At 37.6% G+C, this 17,197-nt stretch overlaps 1 protein-coding gene across 2 annotated transcripts; it reads right to left on the bottom strand.

Moving 5' to 3' along the window:
* Positions 1-4,294: 4,294 nt before the first annotated feature.
* On the bottom strand, positions 4,295-16,543 carry LOC148843002 (uncharacterized). 2 transcript variants are annotated; one of them, XM_088956962.1, is made up of 10 exons: positions 16,197-16,543; positions 15,966-16,033; positions 14,324-14,385; positions 14,088-14,237; positions 12,051-12,227; positions 10,075-10,290; positions 6,283-8,030; positions 5,753-5,815; positions 5,591-5,660; positions 4,295-5,175 (listed from the first exon to the last, which is right to left on the bottom strand). In XM_088956962.1, exons 1-10 carry the CDS (start codon positions 16,400-16,402, stop codon positions 4,483-4,485), a joined length of 3,453 nt encoding a protein of 1,150 aa, XP_088813088.1. In that variant the 5' UTR covers positions 16,403-16,543; the 3' UTR covers positions 4,295-4,482. The 2 variants fall into 2 exon arrangements, with proteins under 2 accessions (XP_088813088.1, XP_088813089.1); XM_088956963.1 differs by lacking the exon at positions 12,051-12,227 and having other exon boundaries at positions 16,197-16,532.
* Positions 16,544-17,197: the final 654 nt, after the last annotated feature.

The raw sequence follows: 17,197 nt of genomic DNA, 5'->3' as shown, positions 1-17,197 counted from the left end.
TGAAAGAACCTTCCAAGGAGGACCCAACATACACCAAGTGGGTTCAAGAGAACTATTTGGTTATGGCATGGCTATGTAATTCTATGCAGCCACATATCAGCCAAAATTACTTGTGGGCAAAGACAGCCAAAGAGATATGGGATGTTGTGAAAGAAACGTATTCCCAACCCCTTAATGTTGCCAGAGCCTATGAACTGAAGTGTGAGGTGAACTGCCTTAAACAAGGAGAGAAGTCAGCTTCTGTCTATTTCTCTACCTTGAAATCCTTGTGGCATGAGATTTACCATTTAGAAACCCTTGAGTGGGAGAGTCCCAAAGATGCACAGACTCACAGAAAGTAAGTCGAGAAGAATAGGGTATTTGAGTTTCTGGCTGGTTTGAATTCAGAATATGACATTGCGCGACAATACATATTGACAAGAGATAGTGTGACCCTTTCTCAAGCATACTCCCTGATGCATAGTGAAGAGACCAGGAGGAAAGTCATGATGCAGCCTCAACCCCCTTTCCCAGCCTTGACAGCTATTAAACCTAAGTCAGGGGGTGACTCAGAAAGGGACCAGAAGAAGGAAGATAAACGGGATTTGGTATGTGAACATTGCAAGAAACCCAGACACACAAAAGATACTTGTTGGAAGCTACATCACTTGGTCCCAGCAAAACTAAGGAATAAGAAGGGTAATGCTCATGTGGCTGTGAACACTGATTCAGCATCCTCATTAGGCACATCCCTATAGACTTTAGCTACTGTTCGGGCTGCCCTCATACAGTTGGAAAAGGAAATTGGGAGTTAGCTCAGCCATCTCAGTCACCATCAGCTCCTGCCACATCTGCATTTGCACATTCAGGTACTCGAGCCTCAGCTTACCATGCTTCAGGTAATACTGACCACTGTTGTGTAATAGATTCAGGTGCATCTGACCATATGACTAGCTTTCCATTTTTGTTCACTTCTTATCACTTGTCCTCTGGCCGAGATAGAGTATCCATTGTTGATGGCTCTCTTGTTCCCATTTCGGGCAAGGGGGACATCAAGCTATTGGATACTATCTCTTTATTTTCTGTCTTGCATGTTCCTAAGTTTGATACTAGCATGCTTTTAGTTAGTAGTATTACCAAACACATGAACTGTTCAGTAACCTTTTTCCCTGACCGATGTGTTTTTCAGGATTTGGAGACGAGAAAGGTGATTGGGACTGGCCATGAGACGAACGAGATCTATCTGCTTGGAGAGAGTTTTCGTCGGGAGGAGTCAATGGATAAGAAGTCTTTTTGTTTCCTAGTCTGTGAGTTCGGTTATGCTTTGGCATAACCGATTAGGTCATTTGCCTTTTAAGTTTTTGAAGAGTTTGTTTCCTGCTTTATTTGAGTCTATTGAGTTATCAAAGTTGAGGTGTGAGAGTTGTGGGTTTGCCAAACATTGTAGAACCTCCTATTCTTTAAGTAATAAAAGGAATGATTCCTTTTTTAATATTATGCACACTGATGTTTGGGGGTCATATCATATCTCTTCTATGGGTGGGTACTGATATTTTCTACTGTTTGTTGATGACCATACCCGTTTTTCTTGGGTCTATCTTATGCGTTCTCGGGATGAGGTTCCTACTCTGACCCAAAACTTCCATCAGATGGTTCTCACTCAGTTTGGGACCAAAATCAAAGTCCTTAGATCTGATAATGCAAAGGAATACTTTGCTCAGCCATTGACCTCCTACTTTCTTAGCCATGGAATTATTCACCAGAGCACTTGCCCTTATACACCACAACAGAACGGCATTGCCGAAAGGAAGAATAGACATATCTTGGAGGTGGCCAGAAGCATTATGTTTACCTCCAATGTACCTATTCGCTTCTTGGGTGATGCTATCCCTACGGCAGTTTATCTCATTAATCGAGTTCCTTCTCGGGTTCTTGATATGAGAACCCCCTTTTCCCTTCTATACCCAGACGTGGAGTTGTTCATTGTTCCCCTTAAAACCTTTGGTTGTATCTGTTTGGTTCAGCTTCTCGAGCCTTATCATTCCAAGTTTGAGCCTAAGGCCTCCAAATGCATTTTCCTTGGTTATGCACAAACTCAAAAGGGTTATTGTTGGTATGATCTGGTTTTAGGGAAACGATTTGTCTCCATGGATGTCACATTCTTTGAGGAGACACCCTATTATCCTAGGGTTTTTCCTTAGGGGGAGAGCAATGAGAGTGGGGCTGTTTTGAGTTTCTTTCCTCAGGGGGAGAGTAGTGAGAGTGGAAGTGGGGCTGGTAGAAGTGGGGTTGTTCCTTTACCTATTCCATTGGATAATGAAGCCTGTAGTGGTAAGGGTGGTCTGAGGGAGTCGGAGTTGAGAGTCTGTCACAAGTGATGCAGGCAGGTTGATCCTAGTCATCGGCAGCCCCGGCTAGTTCCAGTTCCTTCTGCGGCTCCAGATCCAAAGCCTACTGAGATACCTCTCACTGTTGCCACTTCCCCTCTTGTGGATGACCTTGATCTCCCTATTGTCATTCGCAAAGGGAAACGACATTGCACCACTTCTATAGCTCACAGCATCGCACAGTTCTTATCCTATGATCATCTGTCTCCATCTTACTAGTCCTATCTCATTTCCATTGCCGATGTCCCTATTCCAAGAACAGTGCAAGAAGCCTTATCAGTTCCAGAATGGAAAAATGCAATGCAAGTCAAAATGGATGCCCTGTTGAAGAATAATACTTGGGCACTGATTGACCCACCAAAAAGAAAGAAACCGGTGGGATGCAGATGGATGTTCACTATGAAGCATAATGCTGATGGCTCTATTGAAAAGTACAAAGCCCGACTGGTTGCAAAGGGGTTCACTCAGACTTATGGTATAGACTACTTGGAGACCTTTGCCCTAGTAGCTAAGATGACCACCATCCAAGTTCTGTTATCCCTTGCAGCAAATCATTCTTGGCCCCTGTTTCAGATGGATGTTAAAAATGCCTTTCTGAATGGAGACTTACAGGAAGATGTTTACATGCAGTTGCCTCCTGGATTCTATGATACAGAGACAGGTAAGAAGGTTTGCCGACTGAACAAGGCATTGTATGGTTTGAAGCGGTCACCTAGAGTCAGGTTTGATAGGTTCAAGATGCCCGGGTAGAGGTATACTGCTCAAGAGCAATAATCACATGAGGGTGGAAGCCGATTGGGCTGGGAGTGTTGATGACAGAAGGTCTACCTCTGGATATTATGCCCTTGTGGGAGGTAACCTTGTTTCTTGGAGGAGTAAGAAGCAGAGTGTTGTTTCCCGCTCCAGTGCTGAAGCGGAATACAAGTCAATGGCTAATGGAGTGGCTGAAATCTTATGGCTGAGGTCACTACTTGAAGAGTTGGGTATTGACTATGAAAAGCCCTTAATGATGTATTGTGATAATTAGACAACTATTAATATAGCCCACAACCAGTGCAGTATGACAGAACTAAACATATCGAAGTTGATCGACATTTTGTGCGAGAAATGGTCACATCACAAGAAGTGTGTCTTCCGTACATCACATCTAATATACAGCTTGCGGATATCCTCACCAAGGCTGTACTAAGGAAGAAGTTAAAGACAAATATATCCAAGTTGGGAATAATAGATATCTACTCCCAACTTGAGGGGGAGTGTAGAGAACACTGATGTGGGCCCCACTACAGTGGTCTCCACTGTGTTCGTAGAACAACATGTATAGTTATTTGTTTCAGTTATAGTAGCGTCAATTTGATTCAGTTTGTTAATTCAATTGTTATTTATTTCAGTTTTTATTTACTTTATTTATTATGTAAGTACTAAGAGAAGATGTGTCATTTCCATTATGTATTAAACATAACCTATAAATAATAAGAAAGTGGCGGCGACAGATCTATTTGAATCTGTCCCTCCTTTCAACCACTTGTGTTCTCCTGTTTCTCTTCTATTCTCTCTCCTTTCTCTCACTTTTCTTCTGTTTTGTAAACCTAAAACCTATTAGAATTCAAGACTGATTACAGTATTGATCTTCTACTAGTGGCACCGAAACCATTGCAAGGGCTAGTTCTGGCTGCCTTCACAGGTTTTTCATATTAGGGTGATATGGTAGTTGATTACTTGAATGGTTGGATTATCATAACCGAGCGAAGTTCACCATGCATTGCTGATTCCATAACTGGAAATAAGCAAAGTCACTAGTCAATTGAATCAAATTTCTAATGCAAAGGAAGATTCAGCTCATTTCTAGTTTGCAAAATCCATTGTTCTTGTGTTTGGAAAACTGGACCACTACCATCAAGAGATGCTTGATCAATTGGACAATAAAGTTAGGACTAATGGTGGTTGACATGACTTAAGTTTCCAATGATTGATAGTTTGAGTGTATAAATAAAGTTAAAAATAATGCAAGTACATATGATACATATGACACATGGTAAATATACAATTTTCAGGAATATGACTAGTTGAAAGTTGAAATTTTGGGCTTCATTCATGAATCCTTCAAAAGAATAACTTAGCCTGCTCTTCTCAACATCTCCAAAATGGACTCTGGATTTCGGAGCTCCTGGATTTCTTGGGAATCTTCATTCCCTTGAGAAAAGTCAAAACTTGTGTAGGTCCTGATCCCAGCACCATGCCCATTGCAATCCCTCTCTCTTCCTTGCTGTGCTCTTCTGACTTCTTTCTGATGTTCAGTTAGCTCTGCCGTTTTCCTTTTCAAACCTGGGGTTGGCTTATCAGTACAGTGAAAATCGTTTTCAGTGGTCTCAATGAACTCTACTCTTTTTGACCTCCTCTTCTGTGTTGATGCCACCTTGTATCTCTGCCTAGCATCAATCAATTCTACTCCAGAATGACCATTCACTAGCATTCGGGGACTTCTCCTGTGGATGCTTATCTTGCCATTTCTTGACAGTTTGTCCAGGACTGGAAGTAAGCTTTGAGGGTAATCTAATTTAACCTGATTACCATATGTAGAATTCCAGAAGACAATTGTGGGGTCCGAAATGGTGGAACTGTGGTGATCCAGAGTCTTTTCTAGAAGAGGTGCCTGGACTTTGAGAAAGGAGGAATCAAAGATGATAGGCGGCCATGTTCTCTGCAAGCCATTAAGAGTCTCTGTCCAAAGGAGTTGAAGTTGGGCCATCATGCTTCCTTGCTTTATTTGCCCATAAGAGAGCCATTGAACCATCGGTGCAGTGATTACCTGCAAAAGGTTGAAACTCCAATATTATGAGCTTGAATGGTTAGAACTTTACAACAAGAAAATCTAAGATCCAATTTTCTGGATACAATAAACTTAAGGATGGTTTCAAATTCTTTGACCTACGGCACCATGCATGGTGCACTTGCAGTGGCAGAGACCTATCAGGAGATCAACTATGAAAGTTGGACAAGAATAGATAATCCTCCCAAGAAAGCTAATGACTATGGGTCAACCAAACTATCATATGCATCCAAACAAACAAAACATAATTGGAATCAGTTCCATTTTGGCCTAGGAGACTCCAGGAAAGTGACATAAGAGTCTATAGAGATTGCTTGAAGATTATCTCTTGCCTAATCTGTATATACCATAATGTCCTGTGTTGCATCTCTTTTAGAGAATGATAAGTACAAACCTCCATGAATAAAAGTATATCTTTCTTCAAGTGAAGACAGCGCAAGAAGCAAGCTAAAGCAGAAAACAGCCTGAAATTCACAATCAAGGGAGATAAGTTGCACCAAGGCTATGCTAGAAAAACCTATATGATAAACAAAAATAGATAGGTTTAGTGGCTTGCCTTGAAATGACAGCATTTTCAGCTGGCACAACTGGTTGCACACTATGTGACACTTTCAGGAATCTGCATAACTCCAAACATGAATGCTAAGCCAGGGCTATTACAAGATGAAAGCTCCTAATGAAATGTATGTGACAGAAAATGATGAATATACATCAGATATATGGATATTTCAAACTCAGCCAAGTCCCAAGGTTAGAGCCACAACTATGCAGAAATCCTTGAAACTACAGATATATGGATTTTTCAAACTTTAAGGACACTAATAAACTTCCTTAAGCAATCTATCCCTATCTTCTCAATGAACTAGTGATCCACTTTCATCTTTTTAATAGAACATGTGAACTTTCAATATTTATATTTAAAGTGATTGCAGATACAACCTGCATTACTTGAACAGATCCTTCTTTTGCAGGGTAAAATCTTTTTTTTTCTGAATATTTGCTGAATTTCAACTTACTGAAAGTGAGTATGCAGAGGCACGTGATTGAAACTTTCTTGCTCAAAAAAAAAAAAAAATTAGCACTAACCTAGCAATGAACTCCATGCTGTTCTTGATGTTGCTGGGTTGATCATATTCACCATCTTCTTCACTGTTGCTTACTCTTGATTTTAAAGCTACAGCATCCAATACCAGGATTTGTTCCAAGACATATATTGTGACTTCACCAAAAAGAGAGAGGAGGATCTGATTCTTGTCCTTCGGGCATAGCTCAGTGTAAACCTCAAGCATGCTGATACTTTCATTAAAGACTTCAAGCAGTGTAGCAGACATCTCCTCAGTAAAACCATTCATTGTGGAACACTCAGAATATGAGGAACAATTGATACAACCATAAAGTGACCTCCACATTTCAATAACGCGTTCAAGCTCAATTGTTGCGTTTGTTGACTGTAAGCATAATTCCGAGAAACCACTATTCTTTATTGGGGATAAGGAGGATTGCTTCTGAGGCCAAGAGCATACAACAAAAGGGTAGCACAAAAACCAACAGATCACAACATAACCAGGACCATCTGACTCAGTTTTCAATACTGAAAGATCTTTTGAAGTAACAAGGTGCTCTTTGAGACCTTCTGCAATCACAAGCCATATCTTTAACCAGCCTGATCCCCTGTGCTTATACAATAAACTAATAATAGCATGTAGATTCTCCAGAGGATAACATGAAGACAATAGAAAATTTAAAAGCTTTTGCATCTCATGTAGAATAATCTCCAATTTGGATACAGTGGAAATTGATTGAGCCACCACAGAGAAATAGAGGGTAGTTAAATAAACCATTGGTGAAACCATATCCATAAAAGCAACAGCCTTGATCCCCTTTATATTTGTATACTTGACATCACTAATCAATTGCAAGCCATGAATGTAATCAATGTCCAAAGCAACCCTATAAAGAGGGGATGTCAGTAGCAGAGGTTCTACCTCCTCTCTGACAGCCTCCATAAAATGGAGGGAAGTCTGTAGCAAGTCATTAGTGCCAAACTCTTTAGAAATTAGCTCTTCAGATATCCTCTTTGTGAACATTAAGATTTTGTTTAAACACAACATAATATCATTATAATTAATCAATGATCCTCTCATCTTGATTTGGACTTCCTTCAAAACAGATCTGAAGATCCTCATGGCAGCACTGCAGGCAAAACTTGCATTTTCAGGGTTTGCAGTTTCCATTGACCCTTGACTGATGATTATATGAATCATTTTTAGATGGAAATCCAACATACTAAGATCCCAAGGCAACCATTTAATTACATAGTTCTTGCATAGCAGCTTACCACCAGAAAGAGTTCCAAATGAAGTGACTTTACTCGGTAAATGATTACCTACCTGATTTTCCAAGTCACAATCCACCTCCCTACTTTTTGCTGAAATGCATTCATCAAGCAAATCAAGGCAGGAGTTATATATCCAGATGCTCTTACTGTTAGGTCCCACTCTAAAGACAACTTCAAGGATAGGCTCCAAGACAGTTTTCAATACTGGAAGACAATTAACTGAAACATTAAGTTTGTGTAGCAGATAGAACCATGTGTTCAGGCAGGATGAATGAACAGATGTGTCACATTTACTAGACATTATTCCTACCAAGGGTGTCATTATGAGCTTTACACATTTCAAAAGGGCATTTGCTTGGTTTTCACTAGAATGGCCTTTAGATACATCAGTTTGTACCATTTCAGTTTGCTGCATCCTTTGCTCTAGGGCTGTATTTGTCCCTGAAGATTGTTTTGGAGTTTGAATAAGAGCACCAACCAAACCTTCCCAGGCAACCTGCATATTTGAAGCCGAATAAGCATTTTATTTGAGGAGAAAGATACAGACGCAAGACATTAAACATGATGTGATATGATCAAGATTTCCACCTTTCAATTAGAAAATTTCAAGATGTTATTTCAATTTTGAGTAAATTCTAGTTTCATAATCATGATGTATCAAAATTTCAATAACTTTATGTCAAATTATATGTATTTTGCATATTTTTCAATAAAATAATTAGAATTTCCATCAAATTTTGAAGAATCATCTGAAATTTGGAATTGCATATTTTTCTTCAAGTTTAGCTATTTTTGGTTTCCTCAACCAATAGTCTCTCTTATTTCCTGAACCAATAGTTTCCTGAACCAAATCTAGTTAGTTTTCTACTTCAACTTAAATTTTCAACAAACTAATTACCTAGTCAAACTATGAAGTTTGAAACAAACTTGCCTCTTAAGTAATCCTAATTCTCTCATAACTTTGACCAGCCATTGAACCTTATTTTTGTATGGTATGGGAGCCACATAGATCATCTCAATCTAAACCAAATAGGTTCAGTCCATACACTTACATGCATGGGCCAAATTCACTAGGTCATACTTAGTGAGTCATCCCTACACTAATTAGGTCCAAATTCAGCCCAACAAGCGATGTAACTTTGACTTGGGTCTCAGCCATCCCAATGGTTTAAAGGGGTGTTCATGGGTCAGTTCAGTTCAGTTGCAGGCTGTTTGGCCAACCAAACTGGCTTGGTCGGGTTGGGAAATTGGCCACCTGAAACTGACCTACCACTTAGTGAAAACCAACCCTACTATAAAGAATTTGTTTGGTTAATCGGTCCAAAAGACAGCCCAGAAATAGTTTTCACTATGTTTTCAACAGATAAAAATCATAATCATATATTGAATGGTTCAATGCGAAGAAAGTAAGGTTTTCACCAAGTAAAAACCAAATATTAAATGGTATTATGAAAACCATTTGCCGTATACAATTGTAGAAAGTGTTTCCCCACTTTCCTATAGAGTTGGGTCGGTTTTGGTCAGTTTACACACGACCAAACTCAAACCAACCCGTCCTCTCAAGTTTAACATAATACATGAACCAAAATCGATCGAAAATAATTCAAAACTTACCAACTTGGGTCAAGTTGGGACGGGTTGGTCAGTTTGATTGGTTTCATGAATAGACCTATTGAGAAATGTCCATCAAGTTATTGGCCCAAGAAGACATTTTTATCTAATCTCTCAACCAATAATGTCCAAACACTATTGACAGGGAAGGACTTCTTCCCTAACTACAAAATTTAGTGTAACACCCTCTACTCGGATGGATCCAAAGATTAAAATCATTTTGTAAACCTTTTATCAAAATAAACTATTTTTAAATATAAGTACATTTTGCAAAATTGATTTCAAAACCAAATTGAAATCCACTGCCAACAGCTTTAGGTTTCCATCAGAAAGAATGTATACCAGGATATTCTCTTTGTTCAACAAAGTTGTTAATCCTATCGCAACGATCACTCAGTCAAGTACCTTCCCAGTCTTCTCCAACATGCCCACATATTTGACTCCAAAAGGATCTCATTGGTTGTCATGTAAAAAACAGGCCAATCAAACATTTAGTGCAATATCATGGGATTAATTGCAACTTTCCAATTTTACCCCTGTTTCCAAGGTCCAAGGTTAAAGTGGAAATGGTCCAGTTCAGTGTTTTCTTAAACACCCACTCACTGTGCCTTAGGTCTAACCCGAGCAGTTGAGACAAACTACTCCATCCATTTGGCAGTATAGAAGTGCCATCCTTTATATGATAAACTCCCCATATTCATCATTCGACTGAACATTTTAGCTTACATAAGTCTCATAAATGTATGGCTAAGAGGTAATTCACAAAAACAAACAAACCATAACGTAAATGAAATAATAATGCACTGATTTTATTCAACAATAAATGTCGGTATACATCAGTTTAATGGAGCTGAGGGCATACACTAACAGAATGGAATTTATGTACATTAAAAATTTCAGTAAATAGATTATTAAAGGACATGCAGTACCAGCGATGCAATCTGGACTTGTGTATCAGGATCAGAAAATGTTTGTTCGGGAATTTTCAGCATTTCATTAACCATATGCCTATTCCTTGTGGCATAAGGTCCAAGTAAACGGATAATCCACCCCCAGGCTTGGATAACAGGAACCTTCATTCCATGGTTTTGTAGCCCTTCCTTCATTCCAGGAAGCAACCTTTGCTTGATGTCTACAACAAGTACCTGTTCAAGGAATATGAAAGTGGTTTAGAAACTCAAAAAGCACATGATAGTTTTGCAAGGAAAAAAATTATAAGTGTATTAGTGGACTGCAGATATGCAGATCTAACAAGAAACCATACTGAAGTGTAAGTTATTGCCAATTTACATTATTACATCATAGTGAAAAATCTGGTGGCTAAGATGGATGTCATGTGGATGATCCCTGTCAACCATTTTTACTCTAAAGTAATAAACATGGTTTAGCCAAATGTCCTGAGATTTCCTCTAAGGACCATAACCTTCCATGTCATTGATCAAGACACCCATCCAACCCATTAAACTGCTAAAGATTAATTGTTTCCAACACCGTAGTGACCAAGCATATTGGCAACAACATTGGCTTCTTGCTATACATGGGCTGAATGGCTGACTAGTTCACAGATTGCAATTACTAATTAGACATTGGAAGTTCAAAGCCAACTATCCAAGGGGCATCTTCTATGCACCCAAACTAATTGCCAAGTTAGAACCGGGTCATCCTCCAAAAGGAGCCATGTGTAAAGATCATGCTGAAATCAATCTACTTCATATTACCCAAGTTTCGGAAGCAATGTTTGTGTTTCCATTGCATCAGAATCCTCTCAGAATGTAGGAAAAACAAAATTGATTACTCACAGTGCACATTGTGATCTTGATACACTAGCTTGATGTAACATATGAATTGCATAAAAGTGACCCATAATGAAGATTTTATGCTTTGCAGTTGGCTCTCTTTTACAAAACAAAACTTGACATGTTCCCTTGCAAATCCAAACTTGACATCATCATCCATTCAACATCAAATACAAACTTGAGTTGCAATTTCTGGCTTTGGAAAATTGCCACATAATGAAAGAATAATAAATCTTAAACTCATTAATGTACTTTGTGTTATCAGTTGGGAGTAATTAGATGTATTTTTATGACCCGGTCTGATCCTATTTGGTCGAATTCGGATCACCCCTATTCGATCCGACAAGATACATTCCGATGTGTTATATATTTATAAATATAAATATATTATTTATATTGTATTTTTATAAATTTATTATATTATATTTTATAAAAAAACATGTATATATGATGAAAATAATTAAAAAAAATACTTGTATCTTTGTTTTTCTTTATTTAAATTGGTACATTTTTCTTTTAATAATTTATTAATTTTTAAAGAAAACAAGTCAGATCAAATCAGATCTGAAGATCCGATAATTCAGGTCGAGTCCTATCAGATCCGATTGGATCCGACATGAACAGTGTCATATTGGATTCGAATATACCCTGATCGAGTCCTATCAGATCCGATTTGCATCCCTACCTGGAACACATATTTAGAAGTTCAGAGGAAATAATGTGCAAGTACAGATGTAGAAATTTACATTGGTAGAGATGACATTAGTTCAAGGACAAGGTATATTTAGAAATTAATCAAAGGAGTACCAGGTGTGTTTGTTTGTGTGTGTGTGTGTGTGTATGATGAATAGTACCAGGTATTCAATATTCAGATTAAGCATATTTTACAAAAATGAAAATGGATAAAAAGGAATTAAAGCACCATAGGAGCACGTTCACTAAAGCAGGTTCATGATTCTGTGGTATGGCCACTCCATGTCCAAAAAATATATCCTAAAGAAATAAATCAAGATCAAGCCTAAGACTTTATAAGATTTGTTATCTATTAATACTTCTAATAAATTTTTATTGAAAATAATAAAAATTAAAAACTCAAGAACATGGAGTACCTTAGAAAGGCTGGAGGGGGGGGGAATTATCATAGAGCTAATCTTCAAAAGACATCTTTCTGACATTTCCCTTTCCCTCTTATCATTGCTAATAAGTCTCCTACAAATTGGAGGAGCCCATATATTTGAAGAATCTCTCATCATTTCACTTAGTTGAGTTGCCAATTTCATCAAGGCCTACAATAGTAACATCAGAGGATCAGTGGAGAGCACCACGAAGTCCAACTTGATATGTAATTTGTCTCAAAGGAGTCTAGCTCTACATTAGAATCATAAAGCTAGACATTAATGACCCCAACGGTTGCTATTTTTTTTTTTTAAACACTGGGCTACAGAGAATATCCATTATGTGTTGTTCACACCATTTGTAGCACTAGCATTCCCCCTGTCAAGAAATACAAAAAGTTGCACACAAGAACTCGTGTTAAACTTTTAAGAATGTTAGCAATGCAGAAACCATGCTCAATGGATAAAAGATAAGAGATCTATGGTTTAAATGATAAGATACATGACTTCTACACTGACACCCCCCCCCACACACACACTAAGATGCTTACCTCGTGGTTGTACCTCATAGTCTCTGACACTTGTAACTGTGCCAATGAAAAGGAATAGAGCTGTCGATGAATAAATTAGCATATCTTGTTTAAGCTGAGCCAGAGATCAATTTTAGCTTTGGAGTTTAGTCTCATTTATCCATATGAGCCTAGGCCTACTTTAGGTGGGTTCTGCTGTTCTTAAGTTCATCTTGATACTAGAATTTAAATATACAACAAATATAGATAATGTAACTATTGCTAAGTTACTTTTACTTTAAAGAATGTTGGTCTTGGTCCTCAGACTGCAGGTCCAACATCTTTTTTTTTTTATATATAATTTTGAGCTTCAGTGGGCTTGTAAACACACACACACACACAAAAGAGAGAGAGAGAGAGAGAGAGAGAGAGAGAGAGAGGTTGAGCTTGGCAGATAATTGACCAAACGAGCCTGGCAGGAATATAGCTAGAAACATATCCATGAACAGTTTATTCATACAGATAAAATTATGTTCCAACTTAGTCAGGTCAGTTGTTGTATGTGTTTTTACAATATTTTAATATCAAGAACAGTTATGTTCTTTTACCTATTGTTATGTGTAACTCCTATATTAATAAAATAAGAACGGGCATTAAACACAATAGACCCCATTCTATTCTCATTCAAAAGTGTTTCTCCTTCTTTCTCTTCTCTTCTTCTCTCTCTTATTCTCTCTTTGTATCCTCATCTATTACTAGTTCTACTAAATTATGCTCTGCTCATGCAATTGTCAATATACTAGTTCTTCGTTTATCCTCAAAAAGAATATTACTATTGTAGATTTGTTTTGGAAACTTTCTTTTTCTTGCTTTCCTGATGATAATGACAATTCAAACATTGGATTGTTTTACCTTCACCTTGGCCGCATTAAGAGTCAGTTATGTACTTATGTCCAAGCATAGTATAGATTTTATTTTTGGGTAAAATAAAAGAAGAAGCTGTAGGTGGAGAATCCCAACTGTATAATTTACATCATCCACTAGAAGGGACCATGTTTATTTGTTCTAGATTCTAGAGAAGCAGATTACTAATGATTTGGAGAGATTAAAAACTCAGATTCACCGTTGCTGATAGACAAAACATTCTTGATGCTAACAGTTAACTTGAGAATCCAGTTATATAAAGGTGGGATTAAGGCTTATGAAGGTCATCTGTAGGTACCAGGAGTCAAAGCTCTGATTGGGGATCTCAAATAGGGTCTTTTATGTCCATTCCAAGTTTTGGGACTGATATTTAGTCCCTCATCTTTCATGTTGTGGATCCTCTTTACATGATACAATCTTTATGTTGAGTCAGGTATAAGTCCTGAAATCCCATGAAACACAGTTACCATAGTTATCATAAACCACTGTAGTGGCTCTAAGAAACTCCAAATTGAACTTACTAAAAAAGAAATGGTATGGCCAATTTATAAGCTTGAATAAATACACAAAAAAGCAAAGATTGATCAAACAATAGTACCTGGATTGCCTCAAATGTTACTGATAGAGAACCCATGGGATTGTCAAGAGCATGAACGATTGCGCGTAACAAAGATTGAAAGTGGGGAGTTAGAAATGATGCACTAATCTGTTGAATTGAAATACACCAAACTGCTAAATTACAAATAGCCTGCAGTCATGAAGTGAAACCAAGATGTCAAAGATGTACAGAAAGCCAAGACTAGAATATTCAGATTAAAAAAAATGGAACATTACCTTTATCTTAGTTGTTGTAACCAGCTTTACCAAGGAATCCAGAATCAACTTAGCAAAATGTTCTGTAATTTAGAGCAAACATGATGTTAACTTCAGAATCCTCTCATATCCTCATTTGTTGTGGATTAGCAAAATAAAATCACAAAACAATGAGAGAATCATGTTGAAGGATAAAGAAAATAATCCCTATACCATCCACAACTCCAGATCCTATGACCCTTGGGAGTACAGCATTCTTATAAAGAAGAGCTCAACTCAACAACATTGAGTTCTACCTTGAAATTTACAGCGAATGTATATTTGGATTATTAATTAAAATACACCGGACAGCTAATTATAGAATTTGGTAAAGTTTGCAGAGTCTCCTTGCGTAAAATAATTGGGTCATGCTAGTGCGCCCACCATTATACAGGGGTAATACCGTAATAGTACTAAAAGTAAAAACAAGATAATGTGCAAACCTGTAATGGTGATTCTAGTGGATGTCTAGATGACTGATCTGACAGTTGTGATCAAGGCAATTACTTTTAGTCTAAGCTCTTAAATCTTACTTATAGGATTGATACTAAATTTTGCTTATGAGATTGATACAAAGACTGGAAAAGAAATTTCAGGAAAAAAAGAAATTAGGTTTACTACTCATATCTATTAAAAGCCTCATCAAGAGTTCTCATAACGAGTGTGTAGATGTAGGTTGAAGGCATGCTATTCATGGAAAAAGCAAAATTGGGAATTCTAGAAAATATGTCTTTGTATAATGTAGTATAAAATAAGAGGATTCCAACTTAGAATGGTAGTTACCAATTAATAGTTCCATTTTCTACTTGTTAATATTTAGTCTTCATGTTTACCACACAGTCCACACCCATATTCTCCAGTATACTTGATGCAGCTTTAAACATACATACTGAATACTGCCTGACCTAATATCTTGGTTTTAATTGCAACTTGTCAAGATGGAATTAGATCAGTAATGATTTTGACTTAATTACTGATTTGAATGCAGGTTCTCATCTTGATTTCAGTGGGTGGCTACGCTTTTGACATCTTGGTGGCTTGACAGATAAGATCTGAAGTTGTAAAATTTCTTGTAGGACAAACTTGATCTTACTATCATAATTGTGAATTTTCTATGTATTGTACAAATTCCAGATGGAAAGAGAACAGCTTCATTCTGATAAGTTGGAAAATTGATATGTTTAGTACTAAAACAAAGTCATTTCTCCAACAGAAGGTCTTGTTTAGAGGTTTAGTAATCAAATAGTCAAAACAAGTGTATACAATGGGGCGAGAAAAAACTTTATGGCTTTGATAGATTAGAAGTGGGATAGTCCAGCGAATTTGTGCACCCATATAAAGGAATTCTTAAACATGGGCGTTATCTATAGTAACTTCCTTCTGATATTCAACATATATAAAACATGATTTCCATAACAATTATGGGTTTAGATCAATAGATCCCATGACAATGTACACACCAAACATAAGCATATAGAGATCTTCAGCCTAATCATGTATGCACGTCAAAGCTAGTCATCTCATAACTTAACAAAGTAGGAAGTGAGTTGTGGCAGCATATATAAAAAGTACTACAAATTGTATAAGAAAAAAAAATGGAGAGCATAGACTGAAGAAGACATACCCGGAATGGCGGCAACGAGGGAAGGGTGGTAGATCATGAAACCCAGGCACTTCAAAGCCGGTGCAGCACTGAAAATGAAACAAACGAATAAACCCAAGAAATCGAAAAATAGCATTATTTTTATTTATTTATTTATTTATTTTTTTTTTTTTGGGGGGGGGGGGGGATTGGAAACATGACAAACCAAGGTTGAAATCGAAAATAAAGAGAATAAATTTTATAGAGACTTACATTTCTTCGTCATCGTCAGAGAGATCAGACATGATCAAAGAAAGGAGAGGTTGGAACCGCTCGGAGAGGGCTTGAATCGCAGAAGGATCCACTGTTGATTGCTCTTGAAGGTGTAGAAGGGTTGAATAACCGAAGGATTTCTCTTCTCTAGTTCGCGAAGAAAGCCAGGTTTCAATTTCTTTAATCTGGGTAGCAAAGTCTGCCATTTTTAGCAGATAACGTAGAGAAGAAGAAGAAGAAGAAGAAGAATCTTCCAAAGCGAAGGATTAGCAGAGCTGCGGAAGAAGAGAAGATACTCGTTGGGCTGTTGATGTTCGCGCCAAACCTAAAAGAAGCCTGAAATTGGCGGGTAACGAAGATTCTCCTACACGACAATACAAATACAGGGGTACAGGCTCCAGCTCCATCGTGCGGGCCTGTGGGCTGGGGCCTGCCCTACCTGAGTGTTTGAAAACAAGAAGCCCATTTATTAGCCCAAAGTTGAACTTGGATTTTCGAAATGGCCCATCCTGACGACCCAATCTGACCCATGTATCTTCTAAGTTCGGATTTTGAGTGGGTCGTTTTATTGTGAGAGCCAACTAGCCCATCCTGAAGGGCCTAATCCTTAGTTGGGTTGGGATTGTTGGCTCTAAAACAGAAACAACCCACTCAAATTACAACACTCTCTTCTCCGAGCCTGAATGGCCCCCTCTAAACATTGATATTTAGACCTTTATTTGTTTCCAGTGCAATTTTATTTGTATTGGTGCAAAAGTATAAAAGTGCAAATGAGTTAGAGTCCAATTTTGGTTTAATTTTGTTATAGGTATAAATTTATTCTGTTTGTTTGTAGTGCATATGGGATAAAATAAAAACAAAAGCATAGTAATTTAAAGGCCAAGGAAAATAAATAAACCAAATTTTGCAAAATTCTCCTTTGCACTCCCATGCTAGTACAAATGCAATTTCATTGCAAACAAACAGAACCTTAAGAAAACCAATTCTTCTCATTTAATGTA

This window comes from Nelumbo lutea, chromosome 8 (assembly GCF_056320005.1).
Source record: "Nelumbo lutea isolate HS-2025 chromosome 8, American lotus-T2T, whole genome shotgun sequence".
NCBI classification, from domain to species: Eukaryota; Viridiplantae; Streptophyta; class Magnoliopsida; order Proteales; family Nelumbonaceae; genus Nelumbo; species Nelumbo lutea.
The sequence above is the reverse complement of the archived record's forward strand: the minus strand, read 5'-3'. Positions and strand labels throughout refer to the sequence as shown.

Coding starts and splice junctions, on each gene's coding strand:
- LOC148843002 (XM_088956962.1), bottom strand. CDS start 16,402: ATGGCAGACTTTGCTACCCAGATTAAAGAAATTGAAACCTGGCTTTCT. Junction 16,034..16,196: donor TCTGACGATGACGAAGAAAT/GTAAGTCTCTAT, acceptor TTTCATTTTCAG/TGCTGCACCGGCTTTGAAGT. Junction 14,238..14,323: donor TTACAACAACTAAGATAAAG/GTAATGTTCCAT, acceptor TCATGACTGCAG/GCTATTTGTAATTTAGCAGT.